The sequence below is a fragment of the Pinus tabuliformis genome, chromosome 6, assembly GCF_031772625.1.
Source record: "Pinus tabuliformis cultivar Carrire ecotype Pingquan chromosome 6, CPIR1, whole genome shotgun sequence".
Lineage (NCBI taxonomy): Eukaryota > Viridiplantae > Streptophyta > Pinopsida > Pinales > Pinaceae > Pinus > Pinus tabuliformis.
In genome coordinates, this window is record NC_142292.1 from 494,690,281 (window position 1) to 494,713,242 (window position 22,962).

The following is a 22,962-nucleotide window of genomic DNA, read 5'->3' on the forward strand; positions in this document are numbered from 1 at the left end:
TTTGATGATAGACAAGGTCTGGACACATTTCTGGTTGTAATCATCTATCTGGCAACTCTACTGGAGGAAGACCAACCTTTGGCGACTCCACATTGCAGTTCTGGCTCAGTTTGTGAGGCATACTCGAAGAAATCCTCAGAAATCACCAGCTGAATCAGTGCCTGACCCTGAGAAGATTGTCAAGTTGAAGAAAACATCACAGAAAGGAGCATCAGGATCAGGTAAGCCTAAGAAAACTCATGCATCTCTGAAAGATAAGGTTATAGCTGAAGATATACAGTTTGAAGTTTTAGAGACTAGCTTTGCTAGTGAGAAACTTCCTTCAGAGATTCATACAGCTCCTTGTGCAGTTAGTGCCCCTTTGAGTCTCAGTCCAAAGAAAGCTTCCCATACAGTCCATAACATCCATTTGTCTCTGTCATCCATTTCATTGTTTCATACTGCTCAATCTGCCAGTGTCCTTCCACATACCCCAGTCATGGCAGGACAACAAGCACCTACGAAGATGGAAAGAATTATTGCTGCTAGGTATGGACCCTTGGTCTTGCCCGTTCCTTTGAACGCTATGCCTGCAGGAGAGTATCAGAAATACATGCCCAAGTTCACTGGTACAGAGGGGGTAACAGCGGAAGAACACCTTAAAGCTTTCTATAGTTATGCTGATAACTTAGACATAAGTGAAAATGATGTGTGGATGAGAGTTTTTGTCCAGAGCCTTGATGGAGAGGCTAGAAAGTGGTTCAGAGAACTAGCCCCTAGATCTATTGCTGATATTGAAGCCTTAGATGATGCATTTTGAAGCACTGAGGAGATAAAAGAGATTTGCTATATTATCATACTGAGTTTGGTAACCTGAAGCGGGAAAATGGGGAATCATTGCTTGATTTTAATAAAAGATTCAATCGTATGTATAGTTAGATACCAGCTGAGGTAAAGCCTACCCCCACCTCTGCCAAACTCACTTATGCCAATGCTTTTGACTCTGATTTCTGCCTATTATTGAGAGAAAGAAGATGTTCCACTCTAGCTGACATGCAAGATGCAGCACTAGAGGTGGAATCCAATATTATGGCTGCAGAAGAGCTAAAAAGTCATGCTGATAGAAGGAGGCAGAGAGGTGAGGCTTCTTCTTCCTCTGCTTCGTCTTCAGAACCCAAATTAGACAAAATGACTAAGATGATAGAGTCATTGGCTGCTGAAATATCTAAGCTAAAGGTTGAGCAGAATTCAGGGAAGACAAGGCAGCAAAGCACATTTGCTCCAAGAAATCCAAATCCATTCAGAAGAGCAAATGAACAGTTGCAAATCATTCAGAGGGGAAAAAAACAAATGAAGAACAAAAAGTTAAAGCTCCTTTCCAAAATGTAGTCATGGAGGAGGAACAGTTTGAAGACGAGGATTAAATTAACTGCATGGAAGATAAAGGCAGTGCTGCATTTTTGACATTGGCTGCATATGAAGAATCATTGCTGCAGGAACAAGACAGTCAAGAGTGGGACAGAGAGGCAGTTCTACAAACTGAGGAGCAGCGAAGATATAATCTGAGGTCAAATGCAAAAAATGTCAAGGAGAATCCTGCCCAAAGAGCTGTTGTCCAAACAGAGTCACAGAATATCAGGCAGAGAAGACCAGCAGCTGACCCAGTCATCCTCAAAGCTCCAGTCCAAGAGGTAAGAGGTTCTGACAAGCTACCTTCCTCTTTCAGCTTCGAGTCAAAAGTCCAAAAATTAAAAATATATGTACCTTTGGTAGAGTTAGTAAAGAGTGAAGTATTTAGAAAACCTATCCTTGAAGCCCTTGAGCTAGAAACCACACAAACCTCCACTGACTCTGTCAATTTGCAAGATGATAAGCTTGTTGTTGTGCTTAGCCCCAGGATTGAACCTGCTGATAATAATTCTCCATCATTTTATGTCTCCTTGACCATTCATGAAAAATCCTCCACAACTACCTGCTAGACACAGGCGCTAGCCACAATTTGATGCCTAAAGCTGTCATGGAAGAGTTAGGCCTTGATATCACTAGACCATACCATGATTTATTCTCTTTTGATTCAAGGAAAGTGAAATGCCTAGGATTAATTAAAGATTTGGCCATTACCCTAACTCAGCTGGCCATGAAGAGTATGATGATGGGTATTGTGGTAGCAGATGTCCCTCCCAAGTTTGGCATGCTGTTGTGATGGATTAAGAGACTAGGTGGGACATTACAGAATGATCTATCTTATGCCATTGTCCCAGATTTTGGAGGGGAAAGCAGGAGATTGTACAGAGAAGCACAGCTGGCATATATCATCAGTGATGAGAAGAATCCTACTAATCATCCCATATATGCTGTGGACACTGATTTTGGAGCATGTATCCTCCAAATAGAAGAATCTCAAAAGGCCTCGACGCAGATCAAGAAACCAACAGTTCAGGCTGAAGAAGAGCAAGGAAGTCAAGTATGGGAGATGTTCTTTGATGGAGCATGTTCCAGGGAGACTGCAGGAGCAGGAGCAGTGCTGGTATCTCCAGAGCAAGAAAGCACACATCTGTCTTTTAAGCTCGCTTTTCAAGTCACAAACGATATAACAGAATATGAGGCTCTGATATTGGGCCTTAACGCAGCTAAAGATAGAGGAATCAGGAACATAAAGGTGTTTGGAGATGCTGACCTTATCATTCAGCAAGTGAACATAACATTTCAGGCAAAACACCCAAGGTTGAAAGCATACAGAGATGAGGTATGGAGAATCAAAGATTCCTTTGATAATTTCTGTATTTCATATATCCTTAGAGCCAAAAATCAACTTGTTGATTCCCTTGTTGTGTCTGCTAGCATGTTTATCCCTCCCATGCCTCCCAGACTAGTCTATGAAGTCCAAATGAAATATAGGCCATCATTGCCTGATAATGTCCAGCATTGGAAAGTTTTCGAAGATGATGATGAAATAAACAGGTTTCTGCAAGTTATTGATAAGTTCTCTGAAATGCAAATTGACCAAGAAAATGAAGCCTTGGAAGAAAACCCACAATCCCAGCTTAGAAATAAAATTGGTAAAGATAGCATTGTCCAGCTTCCTAGCAATCATATACCTAGGGGTTTAACTCCTTTAGAAACACTGTTTGACCAAAATGATGTACCTTACAAAGCTGCCCAAAAAGAAGATCAATCTGCAGTATGTAAGCATGATATAGGAAGTCCAGGTCAGCCTAGATACGTAAATCTACCTTCCCATCTATCTGCTGACCAAAGTTCTGAATATTGCAAATTAATGAAGCAATTTACTGATGTGTTTGCCTGGGAATATAGTGATCTGAAAACCTATGATAAAAAGATTATTCAACATAAAATCCCTCTAGAGGAAGACATCATACCTTTCAAACAGAAGTTGAGACCAATAAATCCTGTGCTTCTTCCTTTGATTGAAAAAGAAATTAAAAAGTTGCTGGCTGCCAAAATCATAGTCCCTCTTAGATATTCCAAGTGGGTAGCCAACCTAGTAGTGGTGAGGAAGAAAAGTGGAGAAATCAGACTGTGCGTTGATTTCAGAAACTTAAACAAATGCTCTAAGAAAGACAACTAACCTCTACCCAAGATGGAGCATTTGCTGCAGAAAGTCTCAAGAGCCAAAGTAATGTCTTTTTTGGATGGATTTTCAGGGTTTAATCAGATTGTTGTGCATCTAGATGATCAAGAAAAGACTGCGTTCACCACTCCTTGGGGCACTTTTATGTATGCCAAGATGCCTTTTGGGTTGATGAATCCTGGAGCTACCTTTCAGAGAGTTATGGATATAGCATTTGTGGGAGAGAAGGATAAATTTGTTCTTATCTACCTTGATGACATAACAGTATACTCCAGCAACCATCAAAACCATTTGTAGCATTTGAAAAAGGTGTTCCTGAAGTGCAGAAGGTTTGGGATTTCAGTCAATCCTAAAAAGTCACAGTTTGCTTTAGAAGAAGGCAAGTTGTTAGAACATGTTGTTTCTGCTGCAAGTGTCCGAATTGACCCAGAAAGAGTAAAAGCAATACAGACCCTGTCTATCCTGAGATCAAAGAAAGATATCCAATCCTTTCTGGGCAAGATTAATTTTGTGAGGAGGTTTATACCAAATTTTGCAGAACTTATGAAGCATATTACCTCCATGTTGAAGAAGGGGTTAGAAATCAGATGGACTGATGCAGCAAGAAAATCATTCGATTCCATTAAAAAGGCCATTATGGAAGCTCCCACTTTAATAAGTCCAGATTACAACAAGGAGTTCCATATATTTTCATTTGCCTCTGAAGACACCCTTGCAGCAGTGTTATTGAAAGCAGATGAAGAAGGTTCAGAGTAGCCGGTGGCATTTTTCAGCAAAAACTTGAGGGATGTTGAACTAAGATATGATATTATTGAAAAACAAGCATATGCTCTTATCAAATCCTTGAAAGCTTTCAGAGTTTAAATTTGCATTCCAAGATAATTGTATGTGCCTTCTGCGGCAATAAAAGATGTCTTAACACAGCCTGATGCTGATGGAAGAAGGGCCAAATGGATTGCAAAGATGATTGAATTTAATATAGAATTGAATCCCTCCAAGCTTGCCAGAGGTCAGGGTCTTGCTAGGTTGTTAGCTGAAGAAAATTGCAGAACATTGGACATACATTTCATGGGCACAATCGCAGAAAATGGTCAGACAGATGAAGAAGAAGAAGCAGCTAAACTAGAGAGAAAGCAGTCAATGGAAGAAAATCTAGCTTCTTGTGATTGGTATTTTGCAATAATTAAATTCTTACTAAAGCTAGAAATCCTCCAGGCTCAAGCACAAGTCAAGCCAGAACTATAAAGCTTAGGGCAGCTAAATATTGCATTAATGAAAATCTGCTCTATTGGAGGGATCCATCTGGAGTGCTTTTGAGGTGTCTGGACAAAGAACAGTCAATAAAAGTTATGCAACAGTTTCATTCCAGCATGTGTGGAGGGCACCATTATTGGAAGACTACAGCCCACAAGATCCTTAGAGCTGGATATTACTGGCCCTTCTTATTTTCTGATGTATTTTCATTTGTTAAATCTTGTGACAGGTGCCAAAGATTTGAAGGGAAACAACAGTTGAAGTCCCTGCCCTTAAAACCAAGGTTGCACGAAACGGGGAAACGGATACGAGTTTCCGAAACGGGAAGCGATACGAAACGCGACCTCCCCAAATTTTGGAAACGGAGAAACGCGAATATATATATATTAGGACATTTAAGAAATATGTGCAATCATAAAGCATATATGATACATTCTAATTTATTACATTATGATAAAATTGTCAACTGTCAATGCATAAACTATAAGTATCTAAATTTACATCACATTTACTCATGAATAATCACATAATGAAAATAGAAATATCCAAAATCAGCCATGAGAAATTTCTAATTTTTTGTCTCGTGCTTGATTGGGAGTCTCCTCCTACATAGTCGAATGACCTTAGTGCTCTTGATTAAATACAAGTTTCATACCCTAGTACCCTACATTCTCTTGATTATTGGGAGTCTCCCCGGCACAGAAGGCTTTGTTCTCTCGATTAAATACAAGTTCCATACCCTAGTACATGATAAAATCCAATGGAAACATTGCAATCCCCCCAATCTTGAAATCCTGAAAAACAGATAAGTCTACTGGATTTTGAGTGAGATCTAAAATTCTACTTTCTCCATATGAAATCCAATGAGGGCGAAACCACTCTCAAACATCCTGAGTCATTTCATGGTAATGTTAAAAATTTAAGTAAAAGGATGAAAATGAAAAATAAAGGAGAATATCACTTTTACTTTAAGAATTTAACATTACCATGAACTGCATATCAACACTAGGGCAAAAGTTCACTTTTATAACTTTAGACAGGCATCTGGAAGCAACTAGAAGTCACTAGGCTAACGTAAGAATAGATTAGAAAACAAATAAAAAAAATTAAAAAAAAACACAAGTAAATGCTGAAACGTGGGTTGTACGGCCCTGAACGCGTTTCAGGCCATACTGGCCACTTTTTGGTTTCGTGAAACGTCACAGTACGGCCTGAAACGCGTTTCAGGGCCGTACCAAACGCGTTTCAGCGTTTCGTACTCGTTTCCGTACGGAAACGCCATCTTACCCCACATTTCTTGCAACATTGCTTAAAACCAATACATGCAAAAGGACCTCTTCAGCAGTTGGGCTTGGATTTCATTGGAGAAATCAATCCACATTCCAGTGGCCAGCACAGATGGATATTAGTAGCCACTGATTATTTTACTAAATGGATTGAAGCAATCCCTACCAGGAAGGTTGATCATAATATGGTCATGAAGTTTTTAATTGAAAATATCTTTACCAAATTTGGTTGTCCACATAAATTAGTCATAGACAATGCAGCAGCCTTCAGAGCAAAAGAATTGGTGGATTTGTGTGATTCAATGGGTATTAAACTGGTTCATTCCACCTCATACTATCCTCAAGGCAATGGTCTAGCAGAATCCTCTAATAAAAGTCTGATAAGGATAATTAAGAAGCTGCTAGAGGACAATAAAAAGGATTGGGATTCTAAGCTCAAGTATGCATTGTGGGCTGACAGAGTGAATATTAAGAAATCCACAGGGAATTCTCCATTCAAGCTGGTATATGGCACTGAAGCTGTATTCCCAATTCAGTTAACTCTCCCTGTGGCGAAATTCCTTCAAGAGGAGCAGAACAAGGAACAAGACATGGCAAAAAGGATCACTGATTTAGCAGAGGTACATTACATTAGAGAACAGCTGGTTGAAAAGGCTATAGCACATCAAAAAAAGATCAAAGATGCTTTTGACAGGAAGACAAAGACAGATAATTTTCAGGTGGGAGACTTGGTTTTGAAGTGGGATGCACTGAAAGAGAAAAGAGGCAACCATGGGAAGTTTGATGCTTTCTGAACAGGGCCTTTTATCATTTCTCAGATTCAAGGGAACAACACCTTCATACTGAAAAGTATGGGAGGAGAAGCAGCTTTTGATGGCACAGTTAATGGGCGTTTTTTGAAAATTTATGTGATTTAAGGTCTTTTGGCCTTATAGTTGTAAATATTTTGTTTTATCAGTTTAGTGTAGGCAAAGTAGACTCCATGCCCAATGGAACACTAGAAATTTTGGCTAATTTGTTTTCATCGGAAAGGCATTGATCTGCAGGTTCTTGAGACCTCACAGGGAGGATCTCATCCCCAGAAGGAGCCAGTGTTAGCTTTGCTATTGATTTCAACATTCGAGGATCAAATACAGCCCTGATCGGGTCGTTTGCTCTTAAAAAGCGATGTGCATCAGTTGTTCTTCTCCTGCTCCTCCATTTTTGTGTACTCCCATAGCCCCCACTGCATGTGTTTTCCTCCATTTCACCTCTAAATTGTTATGAAATCCTATGTTCTTTCAGCCCCCAGGCACTAGGGATTAAACCCATGTAACCACGGTAGCATGACCGCGCGCCTTTTCCTATGGTAACCCGTGCTATTAAACCCGCACCGTTCGATCATTTCATCCCGATCTAACGGTCTCTGTTGCTTTTCCCACTCATTAACCCGTTATCGCTTTCCACCGTCCGATCGTTCTTTTTGCACGATCCAACATCGTTCGCTTCCCCCGCTGCCGAAACCTGCACGCGCATTAACCCGCGGGGAAAGCGGTTTGCCGCCCGTCACATCCGCCACGCGTCACCCGCTGATTGTGATTGCACAGCTTTGTACGAATACCGCCACAGCTCCAAAGGCGGTGTGGGGAACACCGCTCACCCCCAAAACCGCCCTCCCCGCTCGCTAACCCTCGTGCAACTTCCTCGCCCGACGACCGTTGGATCTCCCCGCCCAAGATCCAACGGCCAGCGATCTCCCCGCACTCATATCTCCCGATAACCTTTGCAAACCAATCGTTGCCGTTCATCTGTTTCATCCAACGGCCTGTGATCGTCCTTCGCCTCACCCTCCCAATAGCCCCTGTCGCGCTATCTCCGTCGTTGATCTGTGCAATCCGACGGTCCGCCTCGTTCCTCTGTTCACTCTGTCCACCCGCCATGAAGTCCTCACTCCTTTGATTGTCCTGTGCTCCCGAAGGACAACAGTGATCAACTACCAGTACCCGGTGCAGTTATTCCACAACAACTGCATTTATCAAAGAAAGAAGGCCGTGAAGGACAGAGCAGTAAAAAGCATTAATCAGTCATGGAACTTTATTCATAATACACTCCACCTGCTCGAGGAGTACAGCAAAACATCAGAGAACGTCAAATTCATCCACTGAAGCAATCAGATTGTATCAGAGACCTGTATCAGAGAGTTAAGGTGGTTGGTGATCCATTATGACCCCTCCATGCATAGAACAGCAGGATATTTTTGTAATAGAACTCTATATATACCCAGAACACAGATGTAATGAAGGTTGATGGTTGTTGCTCTGATGTAAGGTTCAACTTCTGGAGACTGTAACTACTGTGATACCTGCAACGTCTGGTCTTCATTTTCACCTAATATAAGCTTCTTTTGCTGTTAATTGCTCACTTTCCACTTCTATTTTGTTCTAGGTTGTCCCTGTTATGCATTTGTTCGTGTGCTCTTGATATTTAGCATAGAGGCGCTGTCATCCCACCTCTGTGTTAGAATCTAGTATGTATCATTGAATGTGTATGCAGGTTTCTATTATTTTAGTGCCAAAGAGCTATCATCCTGTCTGTGCATTAGGAAATAGATTTGCAGACCTCTTTACTGGTTGTAGCTGGCCATCGCATGGTCTTGTGCATCTGCTGGTGCGGTCAGTATTCTCCATGTTCACTTAATCCTCAAACTGAGTAATTGGTGGTCTAAAGCCTTGTAGTCTGGGCGTGTTCACCTATTTCCAACATTTTTGTTGAGTTTGTAATGTTCCCGAGCATCTCTGAGATACAACCTAGGAGAGTTTCTTGGGGTGATAACAGACGCAGGCCCTTCTGGCTCTGTGCAATCTCTGTTGCCTCTGTGTGGCTTCCTCTAGCTCTGCATTTGCCTCTTCTGCGTTGATCTCCCGTCTCTCTGTTCCGTACTTGCTGCCTCCTGACTGCTTGCCGGACCACTGGTTCAATTTCTCAGCAAACTCCGCTCCAGAAATTGAACTGACTGGTCTCTCTCAATGTGTTTTCCAAGTGCCCCTCAAGCCTCCTCTTATACTTTTTTTGTTGACATCTCAACGTCCAAAATTAAGTCCCTAATCAAGGGCTAAGATCAGATTTGGCTTGATCCATGTCTTTTGGACCATTCTAACCCAGATTCATATTAATACATATTAATATTTTATTTTCCCTAAGTTTAGACTTAGGGAGTCCATTAAAAATATTAATTATTTTAATATCTCCTGATTTGTTTAGAATTTGCCCAAACCCTTTCTGGGTATTGGAGATCTTATGTGCCCCAACCTCTCCACCAAATTTCGTGGCTAGAGCACATCCGATGCTACCCCAAATCAACTATTCTAGTCCGAAAGAAGGATAGGTCCTTTAGACTGTGTGTAAATTATCGAGGACTGAACAAGGTAACAATTAAGAATAAGTTGTTGATCCCCTTTATAGATCAAATGCTAGATGAACTTCATGGAGTCCAATACTTTTCAAAATTGGACTTCAGATCAGGATATTAACAAATCAGAATAAAGCTAGAGGACATAGCAAAGATTTCTTTTCGAACACATGAAGGTCATTATGAATTTAAGGTAATGCCCTTCGGATTAACTAATGCCCCGACAGCCTTCCAAGCCACCATGAATGAGGTATTTCGTCCATATGTAAGGAAGTTTGTGTTAGTGTTCTTTGACGGTATTTAATCTATAGCAAAACATGGGAAGAGCATCTACAACATCTGGAGCAAGTTCTCACTATATCAAAAGATCATCAGTTCTATGCAAACATGTCCAAGTGCACCTTAGGAAAAGAAGTAGAGTACCTCTGACACATAATATCCAAGGAGGGAGTAAAAGTAGATCCTAATAAGATCAAAGCTATTAAAGAATGGCCCAAACCAGATAACATCTCCAAGTTAAGAAGATTCCTAGGGTTGACTAGGTACTATCGAAGGTTTATTAAAAATTATGCCCATGTAACCACACCTCTAACGAACCTTCTAAAGAAGAAATAATTTTGATAAGATGAGGAAGCAGAAAGGTGTTTTGAAGATTTGAAGGATATTGTCTAATGCACCTGTATTGACAACTCCGGATTTTTCAAAGCCATTTGTAATTGAGTGTGACGCTTCAGATTATGGAAGAGGAGTAAGTATTAATGCAAGATGGTCACCCAATCGCATTTAAAAGCAGGAAGCTCAACAAGAAAGAATGTCTCAAGTCTACATATAACAAGGAGATGCTTGCCATTATGCGCGCATTAGCCAAGTGGAGACAATATCATTTGGGAAATAAATTCTTAATACGAACAGATCATAGTAGTGTTCAACACCTCCTCCAGCAGAGAACACTCTCTACAGAACAACAAAAATGGATTGAAAAAATTGTTCCGTTTGACATGGATATATTACATAAGAAAGGGAAAGACAATGTAGTAGCAGATGCTCTGTCCAAGAAAGACAAAGAATCATCATTACTTGCAATTTCAGTTGTTGTCCCAAAATGGCTTAATGAAATTCGAAGTGAATATGCAAAGGATCCAGAAACAAGTGATATAATCAATAACCCTCCTCAAAATTCAAAATTTGAATGGAAAAATGATATTTTGTGGTATAAGGGGAGAATTTACCTAAGTCCAAATTCCAAATTTAAAGCCAAAGTTCTCAAAGAGTCCCATGATTCACTGTCAGCCAGACATGTAGGTTTCTTTAAAACCTACTATAACACACGTTAGTCTTTCTTTGGAAAGGAATGAGTAATGACATTCAAAAATATGTAGCAGAATGTGATTAGTGCCAAAGGAATAAAAGTGAAAGCGTTAAGACCCCTAGCCTACTCCATCCCTTGAATATTCCTAATCAAAAGTGGGAAGAAGTATCAATGGATTTTATTGAGGGATTACCCATGTCAGACGGAAAGGACAAAATTCTCGTAGTAGTCGATAGACTCACAAAATATGCACACTTTATAGGGATGAAGAAATCAGATTCAGCCAAAGAGATCGTTGAGATGTTTTGTAAAAATGTCTACAAATTACATGGTTTTCCCAAAGTCATTGTTAGTGATAGAGATGCCAAATTTAAAGGGAATTTTTGGAAGGAACTCTTCAAACATGTTGGGACATACCTCAACATGAGTTCAGCATATCATCCTCAAACAGACGAACAAACCGAGACTGTCAATAAATGCTTAGAAGCTTACCTTCGTTGTTATGCAACAGATAAGCAAAATAAGTGGGCTTAGTGGTTACACCTCGCTGAGTGGTGGTACAATTCAACGTATCACACTTCTGCAAAAATGACCCCATTTCAAGCTTTGTACGACTATGAACCTCCTAAATGGAAGGACTTGGCCTTCACCGAAACTAGAGTTCCAGCAGTTAAAGACCAGTTGGAAGAGACCCAGAAAATCCTTCAAACATTGAAAGAAAATCTAAGTATTGCAAGGAATCACATGAAACAACAAGTCGTCCAGCATAGATTGGAAAGAGAATTTGAAGTTGGAGAGTGGGTATTTGTTAAGCTTCAACCTTACAAAGTTACAAACCAGTATCCCTAAAGCAGAAGGGTAAAAACAAGCTAGCACCAAAATTCTATAGACCGTACCAGATTAATAAAAAGATCAGCCAAGTAGCATATTGCTTAAGCCTTCCTGATAATAGTTGAGTTCACAATGTTTTTCATGTATCTTGTCTTAAAAAGGTATTGGGCAAACACCAATCAGCACAAACTACCTTGCCAATGTTAGATGATGAAGGCAAGCTCATTCTAGAACCAGAAGGAATCATCACCACTAGGGAGAAGAAGTTACGTTCACGAGTAATTAAAGAATATCTTATCAAGTGGAAAAATCTACCAGAAGAAGAAGCCCCTTCGGAGACAGAAGCATTTCACTAAAAACACCCATCGTTACGTATGCTTTGAGGACAAAACATCTTTTCAAGAGGGAGGCAATGTTATGTAAAAATTATTTTGTAAAGATTATTTAGTGTAATTAGACGAAAGGGCACAATCATAAGATCATGCCCTTTCCCGAAAAGGTACCCATTGCAGTGTATAAGACAGGGACCCTCATTGTAAAAACCATCATTTAGTTTATTAATAAAATATATATATACATTTCTGTCTATTACTGAGCGTTGATACTCCATTTACTTTGCTGACAATCAGTAATCCTTCTACATTGCCCCTAGGGTTTCACTTGTGTTTTAGGGCTTTAAGTTTACCACAAAGTGAGGCTTTGAGAGGAAGCACACCTGTTGCCCAAAGCTACTTATGTATAGGTTGGAACTTTTCTATATCTTAGTTGAAAATGGAATTTCTAGGTACAGAAAAACATCCTGTGTTTTTTCTGTTGGTTGTAGATGTATAGCTATCTGTGAGTGAGCAGACTCCTTGTGCTACATAGCTCCACACATACACGCTAATAAATTTTGACAATATTAAAATTGAAATTATTTTCTAGATTTGAATGAGTTAGGGCACCTTATAGAAGAATGTATGTTCATTAAACTAGTGCTGTATAAAGAGGAAACAAAATGGAATGACCTCAATAGAGCCAACATTTGATGCACCAACTGCTGCAACTGCCAGAAATCCTTCAGACCACTTGCCTTCAAGCACCACCTAGTCAAATAAAGAATCCACCTCAATACATCATAATATACAACAACCACAATTGCAATGGAACCTTGCCTTCTAATTTCCCGGCATTCTGAATCATACACAATACTTGAGTGTGAGTAAACTTTGGTGTGGATTCCTTGGAAGATATATAGAAATAACATTAAATTTAGATTCTGTTAACACATGCTTGAGATCTCAACTGCAACATAGGCTTTACCAAAAACTTCTTTGTGAGTATATCAAATTTCAAACCCATTCTCGCCCTTTAAAGACTAATACAACTCAATGTAATCTATCAATGATAATTTTACTAAAGGAAAATAAGAATAGGAAACATAGGCACCACTCACTAAAAACTTATAAAATAATAAATATGAATCATTAACTCACAAAGTTTAAATGAAACAGCACAACATCACCACAACTGTTCATAAACATGTTCATAAATTTCTTGACCTGCACCAGAACTTCTATATACATCCCAAGCTTCTCTATCAAATTGACTGCTTTCTGTATGTAGCATTTCAGAGTAGATACTTCATTTAACATAATGATTATGAAAGACCAGAATTAAATGAGAGACAACATGCATTGTCCCTGGAAAGTAACAATAAAAATCAGGTTCATCAGGCTCTTCAGAAATTCCGGAAATGTTTTTAACCACTTCAAGTCAATCTTTGAAAGGATCAAGTTGTAGAGAAGCATCAAACATAGATGAATCCATTATGAATCATCAATAACCATGAATGAAATACAAAAAAATCAACAGGTAACATTATGAGAGATTCAATTAGAAATGGATACAGATTCATCACCTTGTGATGAAGACTTTAAAGTCAACCTTGGCACAGATATAGTGCTTTCCTACACTTGTGAGAAAAGCAGATTCAATGAAATTATGACATGCATGCATTCCTCTGACAAAAGCCTCTGTAGCAGTGAGGAGGAGACAGTGCAGCATGTTTTTTGAAAATTTCAGTCTGCCCAAATTTTCTGCTCATGGTTACAAGCTTAATTTCAGTATTTATTTGTAGCTCCACTCCTCTGGAAGCAGACCCTCCTGGGGAACCCTTGCATCATCCAGGATAGGTTCAAATTAATTTGACTCGGTGCATTTGGTTGCAATCAGTTTTTTGTGGAAACATCATGGTAAAGTTACTTTCAGTGAGGTTCTTCATCTCCTTTCTCCTGGAGATTTTCATAGTTTTAAGGAGTTGGCTTTACTCCTGATAGTTCACTGGCATGCTCTCATCTGTGAAGTTCAGTCCCTCCCCATGCCTTTCTAGATTTTGAGGACCAGGACTTTCCTGATTCCCTTGTTCTCTGAATGATGTAAATATCTTAACTATGTTGTACTTGTCCTTGAAGTAATATATGAATTATTTTCGAATAATAAAAGAACATGCAATACTCAGACAAATTAGGAGGCCAATAGTAGAACTACATTACAATCATACTGAAAAGTAATTGACTATAACATTCTTTATAAAGCATGCATTTCTCCTACGAAAAAAGAAGAAGATGAAGAAGCATGCACATGCAGATTAAGAGGCCAATAGTAGAATTACATTACAATCACATTGATAAATAATTCGACATCAAATTATCTAAGTTACTACAAGGAGCTGGTAGCAGCAGTGTGACAGGTGGGGAAATGGGAAGTTATTAGAGATGTCAAGGCCATCATTCCGTGTGAAATTTTATTTATTGCAGTAACTGGAAATTATTCTTCTACCTGTAAATATGATTATGCAGTTTATTTGCTATGACAAAGTTCAAACAACGAATAAAATCACAACTACAATTTTCACCATAAAAATACTGCAGAAAATAAAATACTGAAAATTGAGAAATTCTAGAAAATGTTGATTTCTAGTAGCATCGGATGTGCTCTAAGTCTCAAATTTTGCAGGGAGGCTTAGGCACATGTATTCCAAAGAACCCAAAAAGCGTTTTGGGAAATTCCACCCAAAAACAGTTTTATTAAAATAATTAATTATTTTTAATGGGACCCTAAGTCTAAACTTAGGAAAATAAAATAATTAAAGGGTATTAATATAAACTGTGGGTGTAACTTCTAAAAGAAGACGAGGATCAAGCAGAAATGATCTTAGTCATTGATTAGCTTCTAATCTGGGCCATTGAATGTCAACGAGGAGATTATTTAAGGAGGCTTGAGGGTCACTTGGAAAAACACACAGAGAGTTCAGAAGATCGATTTTCTGAAGCATAGCAACTACCAAGAGACTTTCGATAGTGGGCTATTGCAGTGAGGGGCAGGGATAGTTGGGTTGGAGTATCTTCTCCAGAACCCAAGATAAGCAGCAGAGAAAGGCAGAGAGACACCACAAGGGTTGACACTGTGCCAGAAGGGCCCAAGCAGAGCTTGATGCTGAGACAGAAGGGCTCACGCAGAGACAGCGTAGTCATCCATAGCAGAAGTCCAAGTTTTGCAGAGGAGCTGACATTTCTGAGCGGAGGGCTGGAAACTGATCCAGAAGGCAAGGCGTTTCCCAGTTGAGTTGACGCATAGCCTATTGAGGCTGACGCATGGCCTATGCAGGGCTAGTGCAAAGACAGTCGGGGACAATTGGTTCAGCGCTGGAATAGCCAGGAATTTCCAAGTAGAGTGAGGTAATATCACTAAGTTTTTCTGCCAGTTTATTTTCTATGTAACTGGATTGCTAGCCGGGAATTTCCGAGTAGAGTGAGGTAATATCACTAAGTTTTTCTGCCAGTTTATTTTCTATGTAACAACATTGCCAGAAGGGCATCCAAAGTTGTATTAAGAAACCACTGCTTAATAAGAACCCTCAGAGTTGTTGCACTGGCTTTCTCACATTAGGTTTTTCCGGGGATATTTGTCCAAAAAACACTGTGTCACTTGTGTATCTTTCTCTATTGTTCTGTTCTTGTTTTGGGCAAATTAATTAATTAAGTGAAGGCTGCAGTTGTATTAACTTCGATATTTGCTATAGGAAAGAGTAAATAATTTGTTTCAGTAATTAACAGATAGGCGAAGTTTAATCAGTTGTTGCAGTAGTTGATTCGGGTGGGATTCTCGAATTTTCACATGGCATTAGAATAGTGCAGGTGAAGCAAGAAGAACAATGCCAGAAACCCAACGCTAAGCAGAAAAGGGAAATCGAAAAAGCTGCAGTAGGCAGTAGTTCGAAACCCCAGAGGGTTTGCGCAGTCCAAGCCGGGAGGGCAGATTTTCGAGGCAGTCTCTCTCTGAATGAGTCAATAGAGAGAAGGGCTACCAAATCGAAAACTTGTCATGGCAAAGGGAGCAGCGTTGAAACCTCAGCGTGAGGAGGAGTTGGTGGGATGCAATTTTCCTGCAAGTCATTTTGTTGGGCAGAGAGACATTAGAAGAGAAGAGAAGCATAGTGAGGGAACTTTTCCTCAGTGAGACTTCCCGCCAAGAAGTCCATTTTCTTATTGGCTGAGCAACATCAATAAGAACCAGAGAGGAGATTTTCGACATTTTTCAGTGGCAGAGATGGCAATTAGTGGATTGAGGGATCAAGATAGATTGGATAGAGCTTCCAACTATGTCATCTAGAAGGCAAGGATGCCATTCCTTCTAGATGAGCATGCCCTCAAGACGTATGTCAACAGCGTGGTGGTTGTGCCTGCAGATGCAGATCCGTTGAAGAAGTACCAAGCTAAAATGGCAAAGGCAAAAAGAATGATCCTCGACGGAGTGAAGGATCATGCGATCTGTCACATCGCTAGCAAAGGGACTGCTAAGGAGATGTGTGATGCGTTGTCTACATTGTATCAAGGATCTTCTGAGCAACGGAAGATGAACTTGGAGCAGAAGTTGAGATCTGCTCAAATACAAAAGGGAGAGCGTGTGGATCCATTCCTCACGAAGCTTTAGGAGACCCGTGATGAGTTATCTATTGTGGGTTCTACACCTCAAGACTCAAAGTTGATTAGACTGGCCCTCAATTCTGTCTCAGATGAGTGGCAAGTCAAGGTCCAGTGTATCCTGAGCAGGGCGACTTTGCCAAATTGGGATGAGATGTGGGCAACTCTCAAACAATACGAGCTGAGGAGAGACTTGGTCAAATGCAAGCTTGACGGAAGCAGCAGTAGTGGGTCGAAGCCCAAGGAGGAGGAGGATAATGCAGCCCTCGCATCGAAGGGGCAACAGGATCAGCGAAGGCAGAAGAAGGACATCTCAAAGATAAAGTGCTTCAGGTGTGGTGAGATGGGTCACTATGCTACACAGTGTCCTCTCAAGAAGAAGGACAAAGATGAGAAGCACGATCCAAAGGTTGCCCCCGCGAAGATCAAAGAGGAGTTCACCATGAAAGCCGAGATGCCTCCAGGAGGGAGGTGGGCTGATTTGGAGTTGTAGTTCGAAAGAGCTACAAATGGGCAAGATCCTTGAGGAGCCCACCTCTTGGATCAATTCCTTGCTACAGGAGCCCAGATCAGAAATAGAAGGATGGACTAGTGTCCGATGGTGGCGAGGAGTGTCCGGGAGATAGTTGCAGTGGCTAGGAGCATCAGAAACTGAGCAGCGCAAAGCAGAGTTGGCAGCAGTGCAGATGGCATAGAGCAGTAGTCAGCGGCAGCGCAAAAGATTCAGAGGGTCAGCGCAGAGACTAGCAGTAGTCAGATTCCAGCATGCACATGGTATCATACTGAACACAGTTAGTTCAATAATTTAGGATGTTTTTCCATTGCTGATGGAGTAGAAACAACATATTGCAGTGGCAGTTGGAAGTGGCAGTGCCAGCAGCAGCACGAATGCAGAATTTCAGAGGGAGTTGTAGTACGGATGCATAGTTGACATTGGCAGGGTCAGCAGTAGTACATATGTAGCATTTGCACAGTGGTTGATGGACAAATGGTCAGACATCAGCAGCGCAGAGGATGATGTTACGAAGTCAGAGTGATGCCTCAGTGGGAAGCATTGCTACAACACATTCCTCGCTAGGAAGGGGTGTTGATTTCTGGTGGCATCGGATGTGCTCTAAGTCTCAATTTTTGTAGGGAGGCTTAGGCACATGTATTCCAAAGAACCCAGAAAGCGTTTTGGTAAATTCCACCTAGAAACAGTTTTATTAAAATATTTAATTATTTTTAATGGGACCCTAACTCTAAACTTCGGAAAATAAAATAATTAAAGGGTATTAATATAAACTATGGGTGTAACTTCTAGAAGAAGACGAGGATCAAGCATAAATGATCTTAGCCAGTGATTAGCTTCTAATCTTGGCCGTTGACTGTCAACGAGGAGATTATTTAAGGAGGCTTGAGGGTCACTTGGAAAAACACACAGAGAGTTCAGAGAATCGATTTTATGAAGCAAAGCAGCTGCCGGGATATTTTCGATAGTGGGCTATTGCAGTGAGGGGCAAGGATAGTTGGGTTGGAGTATCTTCTCCAGAACCCAGGATAAGCAACAGAGAGGCAGATAAACACCAGAAGGGTTGCTGCTGGGCCAGAAGGGCCCATGCAAAGCTTGACGCTGAGCCAGAAGGGCTCAAGTAGAGACAGCGCAGTCAAATGTTGATTTTGGGTAGCATTGGATGTGCTCTAGCCATGAAAACTGGTGGAGAGGCTAATGCACATGAGATCTCCAAGACCCAGAAATGGTTTGGGGAAATTTCACCCGGTTAAGGAGATATTAAAATAATTAATATTTTTAATGGAGTTCCTAAGTCTAAACTTCGGAAATTTAAAATATTAATGGGTTTTAATATAAAACTGGGTGAGAATGTTCTAAATGACATGGATCAAGCCAAATCTATTCTTAGTCGTTGAATAGAGATTTAATCTCGATCGTTGAAGACTCAATAGAAAAAATATAAGAGGAGGCTTGAGGGTCAATTGGCGATACACCAAGATTGATCAGTTAATTCGATTTTCTGGAGCAGGGTTTGCTGAGAGAAATCAAACTAGTGATCAGAGTTGTAGCGAGGGGTAGTGAGTGCATAGAGTTGCAGCGAGGGGCAGAGATAGTGCCAAAGGACCAGCGCAGAGGCAGAAAAGGCTACATAGAGCTAGCAGGAGCCACGCAGAGGGCCAGAGTGACTGCGTAGAGGGCCAGAGGACCTGCGTGGGTGTGTAGAAGGCCAGAGAGCCAGCGCAAAGCATTAGAGGGCTAATGCAGAGGGTTCTAGGCCAACGCAGAGGCCAGGAGAGCTGACGCAAAGCCTCAGAGAGGCGTTGGAGAGATTTCGTGGAGAAAACTTGCCAAATATCTGCTTCCGAAGAGAGGTACTACTGCCAGATTGATATCTCTGTCGTTTGGCACCCAGTTGTACTCAAGAAAAGCTGCTTAATAATAAAACCCTCAGAACTTTTGCACTAGTTTTCCCAAGTTGGGTTTTTCCGGGGACAATTGTCCAAAAATAAGTGTCCCTTGTGTGTTTATTTATTTCTTTCAGTTGATGATCTGTAGATGGTTGAGACTGCATTTGTGTTTATTTTCAGTATTTATATGGTTAAATAACTTGTTAAGAAATAAAACAAGTAGATGAAGTGAACCAAATAGTGCAAGAAGAATTTCTCACGGGTTAGACTTAGAAATTTAAACATCATCCACAGCAGAAGTCCGAGTTTTGCAGAGGAGCTGGCATTTCTAAGCTAGAGGGCTGAAAACTGATCCAAAAGGCAAGACGTTACCCAGTTGAGCTGACGCAAAGCCCGTTGAGGCTGACACAGGGCCAATGCAAACATAGTCGGGGACAATTGGTTCAGCTGCTAGAACAGCCGAGAATTGTCAGGTAGAGTAAGGAAATCTCACTAAGTTTTTCTGCCAGTGTATTTTCTCTCTAACTGGATTGCCAGAAGGGCATTCAGAGTTGTATTAAGAAACTATTGCTTAATATATAAAACTCTCAGAGTTGCTACATCGATTTTCCCACATTGGGTTTTCCGGGGACATTTGTCCAAAAAATATTGTGTCACTTGTGTATCTTTCTATATTGTTCTATTCTTGTTTTGGGAAAATTAATCAATTAAGTGAAGGTTGCAATTGTATTAGCTTCGATATTTTTTGTAGGAAACAATGAATAATATGTTTCAGTAATTAACAAATAAGAGAAATTTAATCAGTTGCTGCAGTGGTTGATTCAGGCAAGATTCTCGAATTTCATAGAAAAACTCAATGCGGGAAAGTCGATGCAACAGATGAGGGTTTTATTATTATTCTTCAGCAGCAATTCTGAGTACAATAATTTAGATGTCCAACTGGCAATCTAATTTGAAGAAAATACTAGCAAAATTATTGTGAGAATTTTCTCTCACCCCACAGCGAATTTATGCCTCCGAAATTACCTCCCTAGCCTCTACACTAAGCCTCTTACATCACCCTCTGTGCAGTGCTTATGCAAACCCTATGGGGATTTTGGCGTTCCTTCCTCTTCCTCTTCCTCGAACTGGAAAACTTCCTCCTGGAATGTTGCTACCCTCCTCTTCCACCTGTTACTCACCCTCTAGTTCTATCTTCTCTACTAAATCACTGCCACTGAGAAAATCGAACTGCTGGGCTATTGAGTATCTACACTGGTGTATACTCCACCACCATATTGATCTCCTCTTATAATCCACTATTGGAGCACCAACGACCAAGATTAAAACTTAATCAATGGCTAGGATCATCTCTGGATCAATCCGTGTGAGTTTCTAGATAAGTCTCACCTTATCTCAATTAATGCAAATTAATTAACCATATTCCCTAAGTTTAGACTTAGGAAATATTTTAAAAACATTAATAATCTAATTGAGACATTTTTAGGCGGAATTTCGATAAACGATTTTTGGGTTTTGTAGATCTCATGTATTCTAGCCTCTCCAACGGATTTCATGGCTAGAACACATCCAATGCTACAAAAACTAACACTCCCTCTTAGCGAAAAATGTGTTCTAGTGCTGCAATCCCTACCACAACACCATGTCTTTGCATCATCTCTTGTCACGTTGTTGATGTTTGGTCATACTTCCCACCAACCATTGTGCAACTCTGATATACGCTGAATCTATGTTGTTGGTGGCATTGTCATACTACTGCCAACACTGCAACTCCCTCTCATCTATTGTTGCTACAATTGAGAATTATCCAAGGTATTCTGCCTCTGCTACTGAAACAGTTTCTCCACCATACCCATTTGTTCTCTGAAATAGACGAACTTAGCTCTTCCTAGAGCTTTCGTGAGTATATCTACAACTTGTACTTTTGTGGGAACATACTGTAGCTGGACTGCTCCACATCGTACACAATCTCTAATAAAACGACATTGAACATCTATGTGTTTCGACCTGCCATGAAACACTGGATTCTTAGAGAGCTTTATGCAACTCTGATTATCACAGTAAACATTGGTCGCCTCCATCTTCTGCCCGAACAAGCTCACTAGCAGCTTCCGAAGTTATATAGCTTCACACGTAGTTGTGCTTGCTTCCATATACTCTACTTCTACAGAGCTTAGTGCTATTGACTTCTGCTTCCTGCTACACCAAGAAACCATCCTTGATCCAACAATGAAGCAATACCTAGAAGTACTTTTCCTATCCACTAAACTGTCTGCCCAATCTATATCTGTGAATCCACATAATCTGACATCATCTCCTTGGGTATATCTCAACCCATACTCGATTGTGCCATGCACATACCTTAGAATGTGCCTCGCTGATGCCCAATGTACCCTCTTCGACTCTACCATGAACTGACTAATGGTATTGACTGCGAAGCAAATATCTGGCCTAGTATTGACTAGATACATGAGACCCAATAAGTTGTCTATACAAGGTGGGGTTGACATGTGAAAATTCCTGAATCTAACACATTAGAAACCCCCACTACAATTTACTGGTTTACAATCTCCTACTTGTTCTTTACATTAACAAGTTATTTAACTACATAAACATCGAAGTAAACACTATTGCAGCCTTCACAAATATAAAAATCATGCACTGAAATAAACAGAAACAATAACACAAGGGACATAGTTATTTTTGGACAATCGTCCCCAGAAAAACACAATTCGGGAAAACCGGTGCAGCATATAGAGGGTTTTATTATTACGCAGATTCATGAATACAACTAGGGTGCCAGAAACGGTTCACCCAACAGAGAATATCCTCGGCAGTAGTACCTCTATCCCGAGACAGATATTCCGGCAAATTAGCAACCGGATGATCAAACCCCACAGTGACTTTGGTTGTTCCCTATGCTGGACAGCGAAAGCTGCTCCAAACACTACTCTGGAACTGTGTCACTCCTTCAGGATCTGCGTCACCCTCCCCAGCTCAGAATCTGTTGATCTGCTCTCAGTTTGCCCCACAGAATCTCCCCAGCACTGCTTCTGAGGCCCAACGTCAACGTCTATGGCTTATGTGTCATCTGCGCTAGCCTTCTGTGTCCTTTGCGTCAGCTCTTCAACCTCTGCATCAGCCCTTCTAGGGCCCGCATTGTCTCTCCTGGCACTGCGCTGCATCTCTGCTATGTATTCTTTAGCCTTGGATGAAAATCCCTTGCTGAACTGCCCCTCACTACAACTCTGATCACTAACTCGATTTCCTCGGCAAACCTCGCCCCATAAAATTGAATTCTATGATCTCTTGGTGTATCTCCAACTGACCCTCAAGCCTCCTCTTATACTTTTCATGTTGACGATTCAACGGCCGAGATTAAGTCCCTAATCACTGGCTAAGATTAGAACTGGTTTGATCCCCGTCACTTAGAACTTTCTCTACACATTAATATTTTTATTTTCCTAAGTTTAGACTTAGGAACCCATTAAAAATATTAATTATTTTAATATCTCTTCATCTGGGTGGAATTTCTCCAAATTTCTAGGTTTTGAAGATCTCCTGTGCCTTAGCCTCTCCACCAAATTTCATGGCTAGAGCACATCCGATGCTACCGAAAAACAACACTCCCTCTTAGTGAGGATGTGCTCTAACAATGCTTCACCATAGAAGCATCACACTGATCCTCTGAATCAGTCCTTTGTGTTGATGCTAGGACTGTTGCCCCACATCCACTGCACAGTTGCTTCCTATACTGTTGCCCATGACACTACCACTGCCACTGCTACATTTGTACTGCAGCTCCCTCTCAACATGTTGCCTCATGCTGCCCCTAGCACTACCACTGTTGTTGCACTACAACTCAGTTACCTAGAAGTAAGTAACTGACTTCACCCAATCACTGACATCCTAGTCAGTCTAGAAATCTGTGATGCTGAAGCTACCTCTGTTATTATCTA

General features: G+C 40.7%; 1 protein-coding gene across 1 annotated transcript in view; it reads right to left on the reverse strand.

The window, feature by feature from the left end:
• The window catches only part of PSD1 (phosphatidylserine decarboxylase 1), a 380,407-nt gene that overhangs the window by 62,625 nt on the left and 294,820 nt on the right, over positions 1 to 22,962 (reverse strand). The window contains exon 10 of the mRNA XM_089418442.1: positions 12,647 to 12,724. Coding sequence (XP_089274568.1) covers positions 12,647 to 12,724 — 78 coding nt within the window. The remainder of the gene's footprint in view (positions 1 to 12,646; positions 12,725 to 22,962) is intronic.